General features: G+C 39.8%; 1 protein-coding gene across 1 annotated transcript in view; it reads left to right on the forward strand.

Annotated features, from left to right (window-relative positions):
* The window catches only part of LOC122059526 (protein SEMI-ROLLED LEAF 2-like), a 75,262-nt gene that overhangs the window by 53,084 nt on the left and 5,509 nt on the right, over nt 1-16,669 (forward strand). Inside the window, exons 5-9 of the mRNA XM_042622351.1 lie at nt 880-1,007; nt 1,169-1,369; nt 15,212-15,352; nt 15,445-15,573; nt 16,273-16,479. Of these exons, the coding sequence (XP_042478285.1) occupies nt 880-1,007; nt 1,169-1,369; nt 15,212-15,352; nt 15,445-15,573; nt 16,273-16,479 (806 nt within the window). The remainder of the gene's footprint in view (nt 1-879; nt 1,008-1,168; nt 1,370-15,211; nt 15,353-15,444; nt 15,574-16,272; nt 16,480-16,669) is intronic.

Here is a 16,669-nt window from a genome sequence, read left to right on the forward strand (position 1 = left end):
AAAAAAAAAAAAAAAAAAAGATTCAACAGACTAGAATACTCAAAGCGGTAGAATCCAACAATGTAACCATGAACAGAAATGGAAAGCTTTGAAATACTGACCTGAACCAATGGATGGATAAAGAAGAAGGATGTGATATGTGCTTCAGGAAGTCCAACTGAATCACTAACTTAAATACCACCATGGGCTACATTGCATCTCACAGCAACTTGGTGTTCTAAATCCACATAGCTAAAAGGATGTAAGCCAATTCCATTCATCAAATTCGTATGCCTTAATGTCTGGTTACATAAATATACATATACTCTCCAAATATGACTCTTAACATGACTAGAAAATGACTCCTAACGCCACTAGAAGTAGTGTAGACCAACCAGTAATCAAACAACCTACTTAATTGACTAGTAAAAGACTTCAAACAACTCCAAGACCTACTCAAAAGCCTCCTGTTGTGTTTGGAGTTCCTAAGCCAACTAGGATTTGATATGATGAAAGAAAATCGACTCGTAAGTCATAACAGGACCGTTCTCATAGATAATAATCCAAACTAAACTAGGACGTGTATACATAATAAAAATAGAAAAAGAAACAAAAAACAGAACTCTACTTTAATAGAACTCCATAATAAACTAAGAATGGGATTCCCAGTGAGACTAGAGAGACTAGGAATTTTGAGATTCCTGAAACTGAAAGCTATCTTCTTCCCCTAGCATTGCTACTGGTGCCTAGATACTGCATCAACTACTTATACTTTTTGAGTAGTTTAGAGCCCTGGAGTTTAGTTTCCCATTTTGTACTTAGAATCAATCTAACTGATGTTTTAATTCTAACTGTTGTTTAAATATTTTCTGATGTATGTTTATGGATACAAAAATAAAGGAGGTCTGCAGCCATCTCGGAGAAGGTCCCTCTTTACCTTGGCATCATCGATGCTCATCTTTTCAGCCAAGGCGGGCAATCTTCCACAGCTGGTTCCTTTTATTAAAGCAACGCTTACAAATAAAACGGTTCATCTCCAATCCTTTGCTTGGGAGTCCTAAGTTCCAAGTTTTGCCTCAAGTTCTTTTTCTCTCTTTACCGCTCCCTCACCCTCTCTTTTCTGATGTGCTTCCCAAACTTCTCTTAAGTTGATTTATGGCTGGATTGACTGTATGATACATGTGTGCAGATTGATCCTTATCTTGAGTTGGTTGAAGATACTAGGTTACAAGCTATTAGCATAGTATCAGATAGTGAGAAGACCATGTATGGATCACAGGAAGATGAAGTTGCTGCATTGAATTTTCTCTCATCAATAGAAGCAGACGATGGACAGTTAAAAGAAACCCTGATATCCCATCTCATGAAAAAGTTTGGTAACTTATCTGAGGTAAATTTTTTTTTTTTTTCCTCATAAAATTATTTAGTAGAAAGCTGAAAAACTTTATTGACCGCATACTTTGAGCTAAACTCTGGAATCGGAGCATATGTTTCCCACATGCATTTTTTATACAGTAAAACATCATTTAGGACCACAAAACATACATGAAGCCATCTCCCGATTCAATTTGAGGTAGCTCTTAAGAACTTTAGGACATTGATGGATGTAAGTTATACAAGTGGACTTATTTTATTGGAAATAAGCCTTGGGTTGATTCCTTTAAGGGGCTTAAACTATGGGTGAATAATGTAAAGCTGGTTCACCTTTAAGTAACCAAACTCCAAAGATTTACCGTCCCCAACCAAGTCCAAATCTGTCTCAGGTTATATAACCAAAGAGAAATCAAGTAGGCTGAGATTAGGACTGAATAATAACATAGAGATTAGAGTAATTAGGAAGCTCACACCTTAGAAGATTAGGTCCAGAAACAGGGTAGAAAAACCAGCTAAAAGTCCTCCAGCAGAGCAGAAAAATACCAGCAGCAAGTTGGAACAGATCTGGCTGAAACAGCGTTTCGGCCAGACTTAGGGAGAATACCTGTGGCTGGTTTTTGGCTGGGCAGCAGGGGCTGAAACCCTGGTCAAGTGGCCTCCTTGAGGTGGCCTTCAAACCCTCCAAAGGGCCTTCTAAGTGGGCTTCTGATATGGGAGAAGCAGGCCTGGTCGATCCACACAAAATCTTGACACTTCTAAAAGTTGATTTTAGTAACCTGGCTGTTCTTCAATCTTCAACTGTGGGGGCTGCTGGAACTTCAATTCAATGCTTCAAGTACTCACAAATCACTCTCTCACAATCACAAATAAGAGTGAAACAAGAAGGTAGAGAAAAGGGAAGAAGATGGATAGTTGTGGGTGGGATAATGGCTATCTCAGCCTAGGCATCTCACCCACGGCTTTCTCAGCTTCTGTACTTCCTCTCTCAGGAATTTGGGAGCTAGCAATTGCTGCTTAAACTTCATTCATTCAGTCCTCTCTAATTGTTGCCGAAGTCCCTGTCACACCCTGCCCTCAATATGGCACAGGTATGCCGGCATTGGATACCTTGCCACACCCAATCAGCCTGTTTTCCCCAGGATCCTACTCAAGGATTGTCCACAACACCACAATTGCCAACTAAAAATCAGAGTTGCAGCATATATTATAAGATCAGAAATAAAGATCATATCCATCCAGTGTTTCTATGTGACTCCATATTTATAGTAATCCATACAAGTATTCCAATATAACAAAATATTTACACAAAAGATATCTTCTTCCCAAAATCATATCATCAAACCTGGATCATCGATAACTGATCTCCACAATTACTCATATGTACACAAAAGAATGGTCAGTACACTAACTACTCCTCAGGACTGCTGTCCTCCATAAACACAGTCATTACACTCACAATCAGGGCCATGGCCAAAATCATCCTCCTGTATATAGGTTAAGTGATCCATGGCCATTGCCTCAAGATCTATGCTAGTAGTCAGCATAAGACTGCCTTCGTCATCTAAAAAAAAATCAAAGTAAAGGGGAGGTGAGCATGTCATGCTCAGTGAGGGGGTGGGGCAGGCAAACACACACAAACTTATGATGCAATGCATGCCCCACACAGATAGGTGATGTTCATGATTCCATTTATTTAACTGCACTACTCCCTAGTCCATTATTAAGTCTCATCACCTTTGGGTATAGTGCTACGCAACGTAGGTGGCATTCCCTACCCTGTACATTGGGCCTCAGGAATACAAGCTCGTTGTAGGTAGGAGCCAGCCAGTCCCGGTCAGAGCCTCGGTCCCCCGGCTAACCCCTAATTAGTAACCCCATAAAATATACACATCAGGCATACAATATGTCATATTCTGTCCACATCCATCTCAGGTATAGTACGTCGTACCACGGATTAGTGCACTACTGATCAGGCAGTCACATATGTCGGGATTAGTCCGTACCTAACCCCCTACGGATAAGGGGTTGTAGCACTTAGGGTTGTGATACCTAGCCCAGCATATTATATGATGCACATCCATTCACACATGCAATCATGGGCACCTACACATGTCCCATCTTACCTGACTTACCTTTCACATCTCAAATCCACCATTCTACCATAATAGAGTTCATCAAAATAAAAAGAATATGCACATCCACAAACAAGTTATGCATGAACATGTAATGCCAGCATAAAATGAAAATTAAAGAAACACTCCATAAAAAGGTCAGGGCACCCACTCACTTTGGTACTCTGAAATAGATAACTTCCCTTCTGGTACTAAACAAGCTCCCGCACTGCTAATCAGATTTCTTAAAACCAGAAACATATGCATACATGGTATTGAAATCAAATTGAACTCATTCATCTCAAATAAGATCACCTCTAACTCCCTTTATATGTTCTACAGGTCCTCTTTAGGTCCAACAGATCTCAGTTTACTTCTGGAAACAATCTGGTCTCTCGAAGCCTAATCGGCTAGAGAGGTTGAAACCAATCGGCCGGCCCCTGGTCTCCCACCGGTTGTCCTATTTCTGCAGAAATTCAATTCTGCTAGTGTCCAGCAGAAATTTAACTTTGTAATTGGTCTTCACTTCCCTGTTTCGAAGTCGGAATCACTTCATAGCAGTGTATTGGGTCTTCATTTAGTCCATTCATCATTTCCATTCAAATTCTTAAATTATAATAATGTTTTAGCAGAAATTCCAGATTTCTCCCAATTTAAACCAATTTCTCATATGAAATTATGAATTAAAGGTGGGATATCAGTATTTAACTTCCAATTTGATGATCAATCCTCAATTTCACATGCATGCATAGAATCTATCATTTAATTCTTCTTGCATGTGTCTCTAAACTCACAAAACAATGAAATTAAGATGGGATTTCACCTCAATTTCAAATAAATTCTCTGTGTTAAGAGCTTTAAGTAAGGATCCTAGTCTTCCAGTCCCATTCGGCCTTAATTAGCGAACATACCATTTCAGATTTAAACTTTCTTTCCATTTTCATCAAAGAAACAAAATATCATGTACTTGGAGTCCATAATCCTTGCTGAATTTTTCAGATTTTACCTTAACCCTCCATTTTAGTCAAATCGGCCAACTCAAACCACCAATTTCAACAACATTCTTGCCATTACAGGTTCATACCAAGCTAGATCTCTTACCTGGGTGCAGAAATCTCAATTGCTGCCTCAAGAAACTTAATTCTCTCTTGATTTCTTCTTCCTCTCTTTTCTTCTCTTCTTCTCCTTCTTCTTTCTCTTTTCTTTCTCTTGTTGTACATGAGAGAAAATGAGAGTGCTAACTACAGGGTCGGTGAAGCACTATTTATAGTCCTATCTCCCTTAGTGGAGAGATGTACATATATATATACATAATATGAATACATATGCATATTTAATCTCATACTTTAGCTTTAATTCTTATAACTCTTATATATATATATATATATTATGTATGTTATTATTTTACTTATTTTATCATAAGAGACTCAAAGAAAGTAGGCCCTCCTATTAAATTATGAATGTGGGACCCACGACAGCCAAAATGACTATTCTGTCCAGCCAACCGGCCAGCCTGTCATGCCTAGGGCTCTCTAATCGTTTGAGCTAGATTTAGTCCCCCTTGGGTCTGCTTCACTCCCTATCATTTCTATCCCCTATTAGAGATTAATAACTACCTATTGGCCCACTTTTTTTGTTGACTCTTCCAACACTATTGGCAGAATGCACAGGTACAGGTTGGGTCATTCTTTCCTTCTTAGCATTCTACTGCTGCCAACCAAGTTAGTGTTGACCTTTCCTGCCTAGGACCCTTGCCTATTCACAATTAATGTAAAGAGGTGAGATTAGGGTGTTGGTCTGAAAATTACAATTTAGAAGTTCATTCTTAAATTAGAAAGTAACTCAAAAAGGAAACTAATTCATAATATTAACTAAACTCTAAATTGTAACTTAAGGAAACAAATAAATAGCTATTAAGGACTTTTTAAAAGGCAACTCCTCTCTTGTAAAGCATCTTTGACCAGTCAAACAAAAGAAACAAAAATCCAATTTTAAAGGAAATCGCAGGCCACAAAGGTGTCAGTGGAAGAAAATTGTGAATCTTGTTAACGAAGACCCATGTTAATGTCGTATTACATTACACTTGCGGCAGGAGGCATGCAAAGTAGCTCTGCACCTAGGCGCGACTTAGAAACGCACTTCTCCAAATTGCATAGGCCACAAAACCGAGCATAAGAAAACCTTTGCAAGCAACAAACCCACGAGAAAGTAATTTTTTTTTTTTTTAAAACAAGGGGGGAGGGGGGGAGGGGGAGGGGGGAGGGGGGAGGGACTCGTGATCTGTCTACACTTGCAAGCTTGTAACCTATGTTCTTCAAAGACACACGTTAATGCCATATTACATAACACTTGCAGCAGGAGGCATGCAAAGCAGCTCCGCACCTAGGCATGACTTAGAAATGCACTTCTCCAAATATTATAGGCCACAAAACTGAGCATAAGAAAACCCTTGCAAGCAACAAACCCACGAGAATGCAATTTTTTTTTTTAAAAACAAGGGGGGAGGGGGGAGGGACTCATGATCTGTCTCCACTTGCAAGCTTGCAACCTATGTTCTTCGAAGACCCACGTTAATGCCTTATTACATAACACTTGCGGCAGGAGGCATGCAAAGCAGCTCTGCACCTAGGCACGACTCAGAAACGCACTTCTCCAAATAGCATAGGCCACACAACCGAGCATGAGAAAACCCTTGCAAGCAACAAAACCACGTGAATGCAATTTCTTTTAGAAAAACAAGGGGCGGAGGGAGGAATATTTGTTGTGCACATTGACCTAGCCAATGATTGCGTGAAAATTAAATTAAGTTTCAGCAGGGTTCTCATTTTGTTTCAACAATGGAAGAAAATTGTGCATCTTGTTTTGACTGGTCGAGATCAACAGGATCATCCAACAAAGGAGAAGCCTGCTAATGACACTACATGAGATATAATTGATGCACATATTTTGGGACAGCTATTGAACTCGATGGATAACTTCATTGTTGATGTTGTTACATCGAACTATGAAGGAGTTATGGGACTATTTGAATGTTCTATACTCTGAACAGAACAACCTCTCGCATCTATGAGCTGTCTCAGGAGTTTTATCGGACTAATAGGAAGGGTCAGCCTCTAAATCAGTACTTTGCTGATTTCAAGAGAATGTATGAGGAGCTGAATTCTCTACTCCCTATTAGTAGTGATGTCAAGAAGATGCAAAACCAGCGGGAGCAACTTGCAGTTATGGGCTTTTTAGGAGGTCTTGGAGCAAAATATGACTCTGTTTGTTCTCAGATTCTTGGAGGTGACAAGGTGGCATCTCTTGCAGATACCTTTTCCCGAGTCCTATAGGTATCTCGAGAGAATTCTCATTATACTCCAGTAGAAAACTCCGCACTTGCAGCATAGTAATAATCGTGGAGCTTCACGCAGTACAAGTAATGGTGGTAACAAGGGACAATTTACTAGGAATTCTTCAGATAGTTCTGGGGCAATACGCACATGCCACCATTGTGGTAAACTAGGACACATCCAACATTTTTGTTGGAAACTTCATGGTAAACCTCCCCAAAAGCAGTTTGCCAATTCAGCTACAGTTGATGAAGCTTCTCAGCTTGGACAATCTGAGGGTAAGATGTCAATATGACCGATGAAGAATTTACACGGTACAATTAGTTTCAGACTCAAGCACCATGGCCTTCCACTTACTTTTGTTCGGACAGGTAATGCCATTTCATGTCTCTCCTCTTCTTCTCACCCCTGGATAATTAATTCAGGTGCATCGGATCACTTATCTGGTATTTCAGGTATATTTTCTTCTTTTAAGGAATCCTTTGCTAATGTCACATTGGCCAATGGTTCAACTGTTAAGGTCAATGGTATTGGCATTGTTTGTCTTAAATCCTCCTTATCGTTATCCTCTGTTCTTTATTTGCACCAATTACCGTTCAACCTTCTGTCTGTAAGCAAGTTCACACAAGCTTACAATTGTTCTATAACCTTTTCTTCCGACTCATGTTTTTCAAGACCTTACGACGAAGAAGATGCTTAGTAGAGGTCGTAGAGTTGGGGGACTGTATCTTTTTTAAGACAATTTTCCTTCTATAGCCTATTCGGGTACTTTAACTCCTCATCAGGTTCACTGCCTGTTGGGCCATCCGTCTTTACAAAGTTTACAGAAACTTGATCCCAGTTTTAATTCTTTTTCTAGTTTAGAATGTGAGTCGTGTCAGTTATTCTCCTCAGATCAATAAACGACCTGCATCCCCATTTGCTTTGGTTCACCCAGATGTATGGGCCCTTGTCTTGTAACATCCAAGTTAGGTTTTAAGTATTTCGTTATCTTTGTTGATGACTATTCCAGGATGACCTTAATTTATTTAATAAAAAACCGTTCAGAATTATTTGCTATCTTTTCTGCTTTTGTTGCTGAAATTCAAAATCATTTTAATGTGACTATCAAAATTCTACGAAGTGATAATGCAAAAGCGTATTTTTCTGGTCCATTTTCACAGTTTATGGCTGGTTGTGGTATGATACACCAGTCTTCTTGTTCAAACACTCCTCAACAAAATGGAGTGGCTGAAAGAAAGGATCGTCAATTGATGGAGGTTACTCGGTCACTTATGTTTGAAATAAAGGTAGCCAAATACTTTTGGGCTGATGTCATTCTCACTGCTTGCTATCTTATGAATCATATGCCTTCCGCTGTTTTGTGTGGTGGTATTCCTCATTCTTTATTATTTCCTTCTGACCCACTTTTTATTCTTCCCCCTCGAGTATTTGGTTATTTTTGCTTTATTCATGATCATCATTGAAGTTTACCAAAGTTGGATCCTGGAGCTCTTAAGTGTCTCTTTTTGAGTTACTCACGTACCCAAAAAGGATATCGGTGTTATTCTCCTGTTCTTCAAAAATACTTTGTTATTGCTGATGTGTCCTTTGAGTCCACACCCTATCTAAATGAGTCATATGTTTTGTCTGAGTTGGATGATGATCTTCCACTTTATGTTATCCATCAGTCTAATCCATAGGTTGCCACAGAGGAAGAGTTGCCACCACCTCCTCCTTCTCCTCCACTAGTTGCTCCACAAGTTTCGGGAAGCATCATCACCCCCTCTTTGTGCGGAACCTGCCTTATCATCTTCATCTATGGATCCTACTCCAAGTATTCCTCTCTCTGATTTAGATCTTCCTATTGCACAACATAAGGGTGTTAGGAGCTATACCCAACATCCTATTGCTGATTTTGTATCTTATTCTGATCTGTCGTCTTCTTTTCATTCATGTCTTTCCACTATTTCTTGTCATCCTATTCCTAAGAATCTTGCTGAGGCATTATCTAGTCCTGGCTGGAGGACAACTATGGAGGATGAATTGCTTGACTTGGAAGAAAACCAAACTTGGGATCTTATACCATTGCCTCCTGGAAAAAAATTTATTAGTTGTCGTTGGGTTTATGTGGTTAAGGTTAACCCTCTTGGGTCTCTCGCTTGTTTGGAGGCTCGGTTGGTCGCGAAGGGGTATGCCTAGGTTTATGGTGTTGATTAACTGGATACCTTTTCCCCTGTTTCCAAATTGGCCTCTGTTCGTGTTTTGATTTCTCTTGTGGCCTCGTCTCATTAGCCGTTATTTCAACATGGTGTGAAGAATGCATTTCTTCACGGTGATTTGTATAAGGAGGAGCATATGGAGCAACCTCCGGGGTTTGTTGCTCAGGGGGAGTGTGGAAAGGTGTGCAAGCTTAAGAAGTCCTTGTATAGGCTGAAACAGTCTCCTCAGGCATGGTTTGGTAGTTCACTGATGTGGTTTGTGCATTTGGGTTGTCAAGATGTAACAATGATCATTCCGTGTTCTATCGAAAGTCTGATGGAAGGAGGATATTTCTGGTTGTATATGTTGATGATATTGTTATTACCGGAGATGATGTTGAAGGAATCCAAAGTTTGAAAGCACATTTGCAGCAACACTTTCAAACTAAGGATCTAGGAAAGTTAAAGTACTTGGGAATTAAAGTTGTTTAGTCGAGGACGGGAATTTCTTTGTCTCAAAGAAAGTATGTTTTGGATTTACCTTCAGAAACTGGTATGTTAGGGACCAAACCCATTGACACTCCAATGGATCCAAATGAGAAGCTTATGTCTGAAGGAGGTGATGTGTTGGAAGACCCTGAGAAATACAGGAGGTTAGTGGGAAAGCTGAATTATTTGACTGTGATTCGACCTGACATTGCCTTCCCTGTCAGTGTTATAAGTCAGTTTCTTTTATCTCCACGAACTTCACATTGGGATGCCGTTGTCTGTATTCTGAGATATCTTAAGAAAGCTCCAGGACGAGACCCGTTGTACTCTGATCATGGATATTATCGTATTGAAGGTTTTTGTGATGCTAATTGGGCTGGTTCTCCAGTTGATATGAGGTCAACTATTGGATACTGTATTTTTGTTGGTGGAAATCTTGTGTCTTGGAAAAAAGAAACAAGTTGTTGTGGCAAGGTCTAGCGTTGAGTCTGAGTATCGTGCCATGGCTCATGTTGCTTGTGAGTTGATGTGGGTAAAACAACTTTTGACGGAACCTGGGTTTGAGTGTACTTCTTCTATGCAGTTGTGGTGTTATAACCAAGCTGCTATCCATATTGCATCTAATCCAGTGTTCCATGAGCGGACAAAACATATTGAGGTTGAATGTCACTTTGTTCGCAAGAAGCCATAACAAGGAGTTATTTCTACGAGTCATGTTTGCACAGAAGAGTAACTTGCAGATGTTTTTACCAAGTCCTTGGGGGGTGGTAGAGTAGACTATATTTGTAACAAGTTGGGCATAATTGACATCTATGCTCCAGCTTGAGGGGGAGTGTTAGAATGCTATCGTGAGAGGAAAAGAAAGGAGGAGTCCTGCGGATTGCGCGGACTCCTCCCTTAGTGTTTTCCTAATCTAATTAGGATAGTCCTAGCTCTGCTAGGACTGATGTTAGGCTGGGAGTTAGTTGTCCTAGTCCAACTAGGAGAGTCATAGTTCAACTAAGACTGGTTAGTTAATCAGTTTCCTATTGGGTCTTGGTGTTTCTAGTCCTACTAGGACTGCTGTCCTATTTGTGATAGACTAGTTGAATTGATATATCAAGAAGAGGAGGGCAGACCCAAATCAACCGATTGGGACTCCCGTTACCCAAGTCGCGATTCTCTCTCTCTCTCTCTCTCTCTCTCTCTCTCTTATTTTACAAGTAGGAAAGAAAGTGACTTTATTGTTCAAATCTTTAGTAATACTACCAATAGATAATAAATTAGTAGAAAATTGAGGAACATGTAACATAGAGGACAAAGACAGGGAAGAACACTGAATGGAACCTGATCCAACAATAGGTGAATGGGAACCATCAGTAACACATTACCTAAAGAAGGGAAATAGGTAAAAAAAAAAGGTGTGCAAACCAATCATATGATCAGTAGCCCAAGAGTGGATTATCCAAGCTTAGGGAGCAACAGATGCACTATGACCACATAATATAGTACCTGACTGGGCTGAGTGAGAGGCAGTGATGGCTGGTTGAGAGGAGGCAACAACAGTAGTGGAGGATTCCATTTGAGTCAGCATACAACGGAGCATAGCCATCTCGTTAGTGGAGAAGGAGGATCCTATGGTAGTGAGCTATTAGAATCTGTTGTAGTCTCAGATTGATTTGCTTGTGTTATTCCCACGACCCTAATTATGCCACGAGAGTTAGCGGGGCGTCCATAGAGCTTCCAACAAGTCTCCCTGGTGTGACGCTCCTTACCACATTAGTCACATTTGACAACTGGTTTATCAATAGAGAATGGGTTAGTAGTTTGCGAACCAATACCAGTAGTAGAAACTAAAGCAGAACGATCTTGAGAAATCAGCTGTAGCATCTCAGATAAACATTGCTCCTTAACCTGAATTAGGGAATATGCCTCCTCAAGAGTGGGTGAAGGATCACGATTAAGCACATTGGCCCTAATCTGATCGTATTCCGCATTGAGACCTACCAAAAAATCATAAACGCAGTGCTCTTCTTCATGCTTTTTAATCCAACAACATTAGTCTCACAAACAGGTTGATAGATCTCATAATAGTCAATCTCATTCCACATATTCTGCAGATCAGAGTAATATTGAGCTACAAAAAGCTCCTTCTGAGCAGACCGATGGACCTTTCTTTCTCAATTCAAAATGCTGGGCACATTTGCCCATGTGGAAATATGTGGCCTTAACGGCCTTCCAAATCTTAGCAGCAAAATCAAGAAACAAATGTCTTAGCAGTAGAAGGGGACATAGAGTTGATAAGATAGGACATTAATATCCAATTTGTAGCATCCCATTTGTCCCGAGCAGAACCAGAAGTAGTAGGCGTATTGAATCACCTGTGAGAAATCCGGCATAACCACGACCAGCAATCAACAGATGGTAAGTTCGAGATCAAATCAGATTGTGGCTCCCATCTAACTTGATGGAGTTAGTAGGGAAGAGAGGGTAGTCATGATTAGAGGAACGGCCCCCTCCCTCTTGAGTAACTGATGTCCTAGAATCTTCAGACCCTATAGGTTCTGATTCAACGAACAATCACAAGAAAAGGCACCAATTCAGATCTAACCAAGCATAGGAGTCTGGATTAAGAATAAAGCCAAACAAGAGCCCCTGGTGGGAGAACACTCACCACTGAGGGGGAGACCCTAAACAAGGAGAAAGAAACCCCTAAAGGGCGACTGCGAGTCGTAATGAGAGAGAGAGAGAGGGATGGTGGGCGTAGGAGTTGGGGTTAGGGTTTTGGCGTAGGGTATAGGTTTGCATAGGGCAGTAGGCTTAGGTAGCTCACAAAGGAGAAGGCGCCAGGGACGACCAACAATGGTGGGGCGGTGGTCGGTGGTGCAGCACAAGGTAGAGGAGATAGAGGAGGGAGGCAGCCAGCCAGGGTGCAATGCAAGAAGGGAAGGGGGCGGCAATCGGTGGTAGGCAGCATGAGAGAGGGAGGGCAGTTTGAGAAAGGGGAGAGGGCGTCAGTAGGATAGAGATACAAAGCAGGAAGGGTAGGGCGAGAGGAAGGAGAGGAGAGGGAATGGGATTTAGCGTTTTTGTGAGCTAACTTGCTCTAATACTGTGAAGAATTTGAGGAATTATGACTTGTGCATTGATAAGCACAGTCCTCTATTTATAAATAAGCCTTATACCAACTTAATGGGGTCGACTACATGGATTCAAGCAAGGAATGGAAAAAGGAAAAAAAGAAAATAAATAAGTGACGGAAAGAAAATCATAAAAATAGTAACGAAGTAGACACAACTAGATGGGGTCTGCTATACGGATCCTGGACCTCCAATCTGCTCTATTCGATATCATACTTGAAGCAAGCCCTAATCTGTATGTCTTTCTTCACCACTTCTCCTATAGTCATTTTTTGTCTGCCCCTAGCTCGTTTGCATCCTTCTATATGGATCATATCACTCTTCCTCACTGGTGCATCCAATGGCCTCTGTTTAAGATGGCCATACCATCTCAAACGACTTTCCCGAAATTTATCATACATTGGGGCAACTCCCAATTCCGCTCTAATGGTTTCATTCCTTGTGTTATCTTTCCTAGTTTTTCCACACATCCACATTAACATTCTTATCTCCATTACAGACAACTTATTGATATGTTGCCATAGTTGTCACGGCGCCAAGGCGGTGGAGGGTTGTCTAAGCGCTTAGGCGAGAAGGTGCACGCCTTGAGGCGAACAAGGCAACCAATTGTTATTTTTTATTTTTCCTATTTTCTAACATTATTTAGTAAGCTATATATACCTTGTATCATAAAAAATCAAGATTAAGCAACATCAAGTCATTAAAAATCAACATTTAGCCATATTAAATCATAAAAAATTAACATTAAGTCATATTAAGTTATAAAAAATCAAAATTTAGAGAAATGCTCTGGTTAATAACAAGTTTGACTGGTCAAATGATATAACAAGTTTGACTGGTCAAATGATATTATTTTTACATTATGTTGCTTCCTCACTGCCCAACATGCACACCATATATTAAGTTTTTTTCGGACACGTCGATCGCACAAAACTCTGGTCGCACATCTCCACTTCATCCATCCCACTTTAATTCTATGTGACACATCATCCTCTATATCGCCTTGCTTATTTATAATGGATCCAAAATATCTAAAGAAGTCACTTTGTAATATCTCTCTCCCCTCAATAGTCACCATGTCATTATCCGTCATAGTGTGGTTAAAGTTACACATTATATACTCCGTCTTTGTTCTACATATCTTAAAGCCCCTTGATTCCAAAGTTGGTCTCCATCGCTCTAGTTTAGCATTGAACCCTATTTATGTGTCATCCAATAGCACAATATCATCGGCAAATAACCTACACTATGGGACCTCTCCTTGAATGCTTTTGGTCAGCTCATCCATTACAAGTTCAAATAGGTAAGGAAGGCTGATCCTTGATGAAGCTCAATAGTAATTGGGAACTTGCTCCCTTGACCGCTCTTGATTCTCACACTTGTCCCTAACTCATCATAAATATCTTTAATAATGTCTATATATCTGCTCGACACCCTTCACTTCTCTAGAACATGCTTTATTAACTCTCTAGGGACTCTATCATAGGCCTTTTTCAAGTCAATAAAGACCATGTTTAAGTCTTTCTTGGCAGTTTTATATGTTTCCATGAGTCTTCTAAGAAGGTAGATGGCTTCAGTAGTAGATCTACCTAGCATGAAACCAAATTGGTTAACTAAAACATCAGTTTTTCTTCCCAAACGGGCTTCATTAACCTTCTCCCAAAGCTTCATAGTATGGCTCATAAGATTTATGCCTCTATAGTTGTTGCAATCTTCAGTCATCACTTATTTATAATGAAATAAAACCCTTAGAGGGCTTAAGGGTCTGTTTGGATATAAACCCTAAAACCCATTATTCAACACAATCATATGTTCTCTCTCTTCTTCTCCTGTTCTTCAAATCAACTTCAGTGTTCTGCAAATATTCTTGTTGGATATTAATTCTGAGTTACAGATCTGAACTTCTTAGATTGTTTGAATGGTTCTAGGTTTGAATGAGATCTGATGATTGTTATCTGGTTTGGTTTCTTAGTTCATGAACTTGCTTGAAATATAAGCAGTCTGAGAATCATCTATCAATTTTAATCTGATTTTCAAGATTCTCATATCAATTGATAGATCTCTTAAAACCCTATGCTCGGTGAGGTTTTTCAGTCAGATCTGTCCGCTAGTTTGTGGATTATTCAAATTCTCTTAATCTCTACCAATTGTCCTTATATTGATTCTACCAATTTCTGCATCGATCCTGCTTATGATTGTAGCTCTCACTTCTTAAATTAATATAAAACCTTGAACTGCATTAGGTTCTCAATGTATGATGTGAAATTTCTGATTGGATGCGGATGCAATCGACATCACACACACATGTTAATCAATTCAAACCATCAGAAAGGCCACCCCATTTTGATGCAATTGACATCACACACACATGTTTATCAATTCAAACCATCAGAAAGGCCACCCCATTTTGATGGGTAATCAACCCAGTTAAACCTTGTTCCGTCATTTGGGGTTGGCTAAATGAATCCTGTTACACCGTTAATAGCTTCATTTGGACGATTGGTAAGTTATGAAAACCATCCGGGGATCAGTCAGACCGATGAAGGATTGAAGTTTCTCCGTATGCTGAATAGATATCATGCAATTTTAATAAGGATTATCATAAACGCTCTGATGTTCTACTACAGGATGACTTATCAAGTATAAAGAAGCAGCTAGTTGAAGTATTTTCACCTGATGATGCTTATTCGTTGGGAGCACCACTATTCATGGAGACTCCACGGTCATGTTCTCCTCTTGCGCAAATGGAGTTTCATGCTTTTGATGAGGTAAGTGTCTTTACATCTATGTGCCTTTGCTCTATGCCAACAATTATTTGGATGAAAGAATTAATCTTAACAAATCTGGTGATTGCTTTCAGATCATGAATCCAGCTGCATTGACAGATGACGAATCTTTCCCTGAAGAAAGTGCAAGCCAATTGGGTCGCAAAACATCACTTTCTGTCAATTCACTTGACATTCTGAGTGTTAACCAACTCTTAGAATCGGTATTTGGCTCTTTCTCCCTCTCTGAAAATCTTGAATAATTATCATGTGAGTCTAAGTAACGCTCTGGAGACTGCATGAACAGATTAGTGAGGGTTACTGCAATCATTACCTACCTGTGAAATGCTCCCATATAAATTTCCATCACATCAGTCAAAGTAAGGCACTAGAGACTGCATGAATAGATTTGCGAGGGTATACTGCCATCAGTATCTACATGTGCAATACTCCCATATAAATTTCCAGTCAGTCAAAGCATTTGAGTGATTTATTTACGTAAGGTGATCAGCTGTCTGGTCTATTGAGTGGAAGGCCTTATTCTATTTTCCTTTCTGTGAGTGAGGACTCTTAACATTCAGTTACTTGGTTAACATGAAGTATTTCAACCATTTGAGCTACAATTATCATCCCTTGCATTTATTATTAAAAATCCTTAATATGGTCTTCAATATGTTAACCTTATGCTGTTTTTTTGTAACCTATGCTTTAAAATTTAAATTACTTGACCACTTGTTGAAATAAGGGCTCATTGTTCAGATATCTGACGGTCTATGAAGCCTTATTCATCCGAATCCATGTCTTATTTCAGTATAAGATAGAAGGCTAGGGAAAGCTTGGTGGTTTGCATATTTCAAGCAAGCTTGGTGGTTTGCATATTTCAAGAATTATTACTTTTTTTTTCTGGTTAATATTCCTGACAGGTCTTGGATACGGCAAGGCAAGTTGCAAGCTTCCCTGTTTCCACACCACCAATACCTTATGATCAAATGAAGAATCAATGTGAGGCACTTGTAATGGGTAAACAGCAGAAGATGTCTGTACTTCTAAGTTTCACGACTCAGCAGGATGCCATTGGAATAGTCGTCCCTGCGGAAAATGAAAGTAAAGGTCCCTCTTCTGCAATTATGGTAAGCATAGAAAATACCTTTCCGACTGATTAACACTATGTATGACGTTTTGTGTTTTAAGCTCTTGTTGCTTATGAAACAAAAGAAGTGTTTCAAGCGGTTATTTTACAAAAGATCCATGTTTCTACCATAATCTTGTTTAGGCTTTTGAAGTATGAACCAACAACTTATGGATCACATTTTTAGAGGA

This window comes from Macadamia integrifolia, chromosome 13 (genome assembly GCF_013358625.1).
Source record: "Macadamia integrifolia cultivar HAES 741 chromosome 13, SCU_Mint_v3, whole genome shotgun sequence".
Classification (NCBI taxonomy): domain Eukaryota; kingdom Viridiplantae; phylum Streptophyta; class Magnoliopsida; order Proteales; family Proteaceae; genus Macadamia; species Macadamia integrifolia.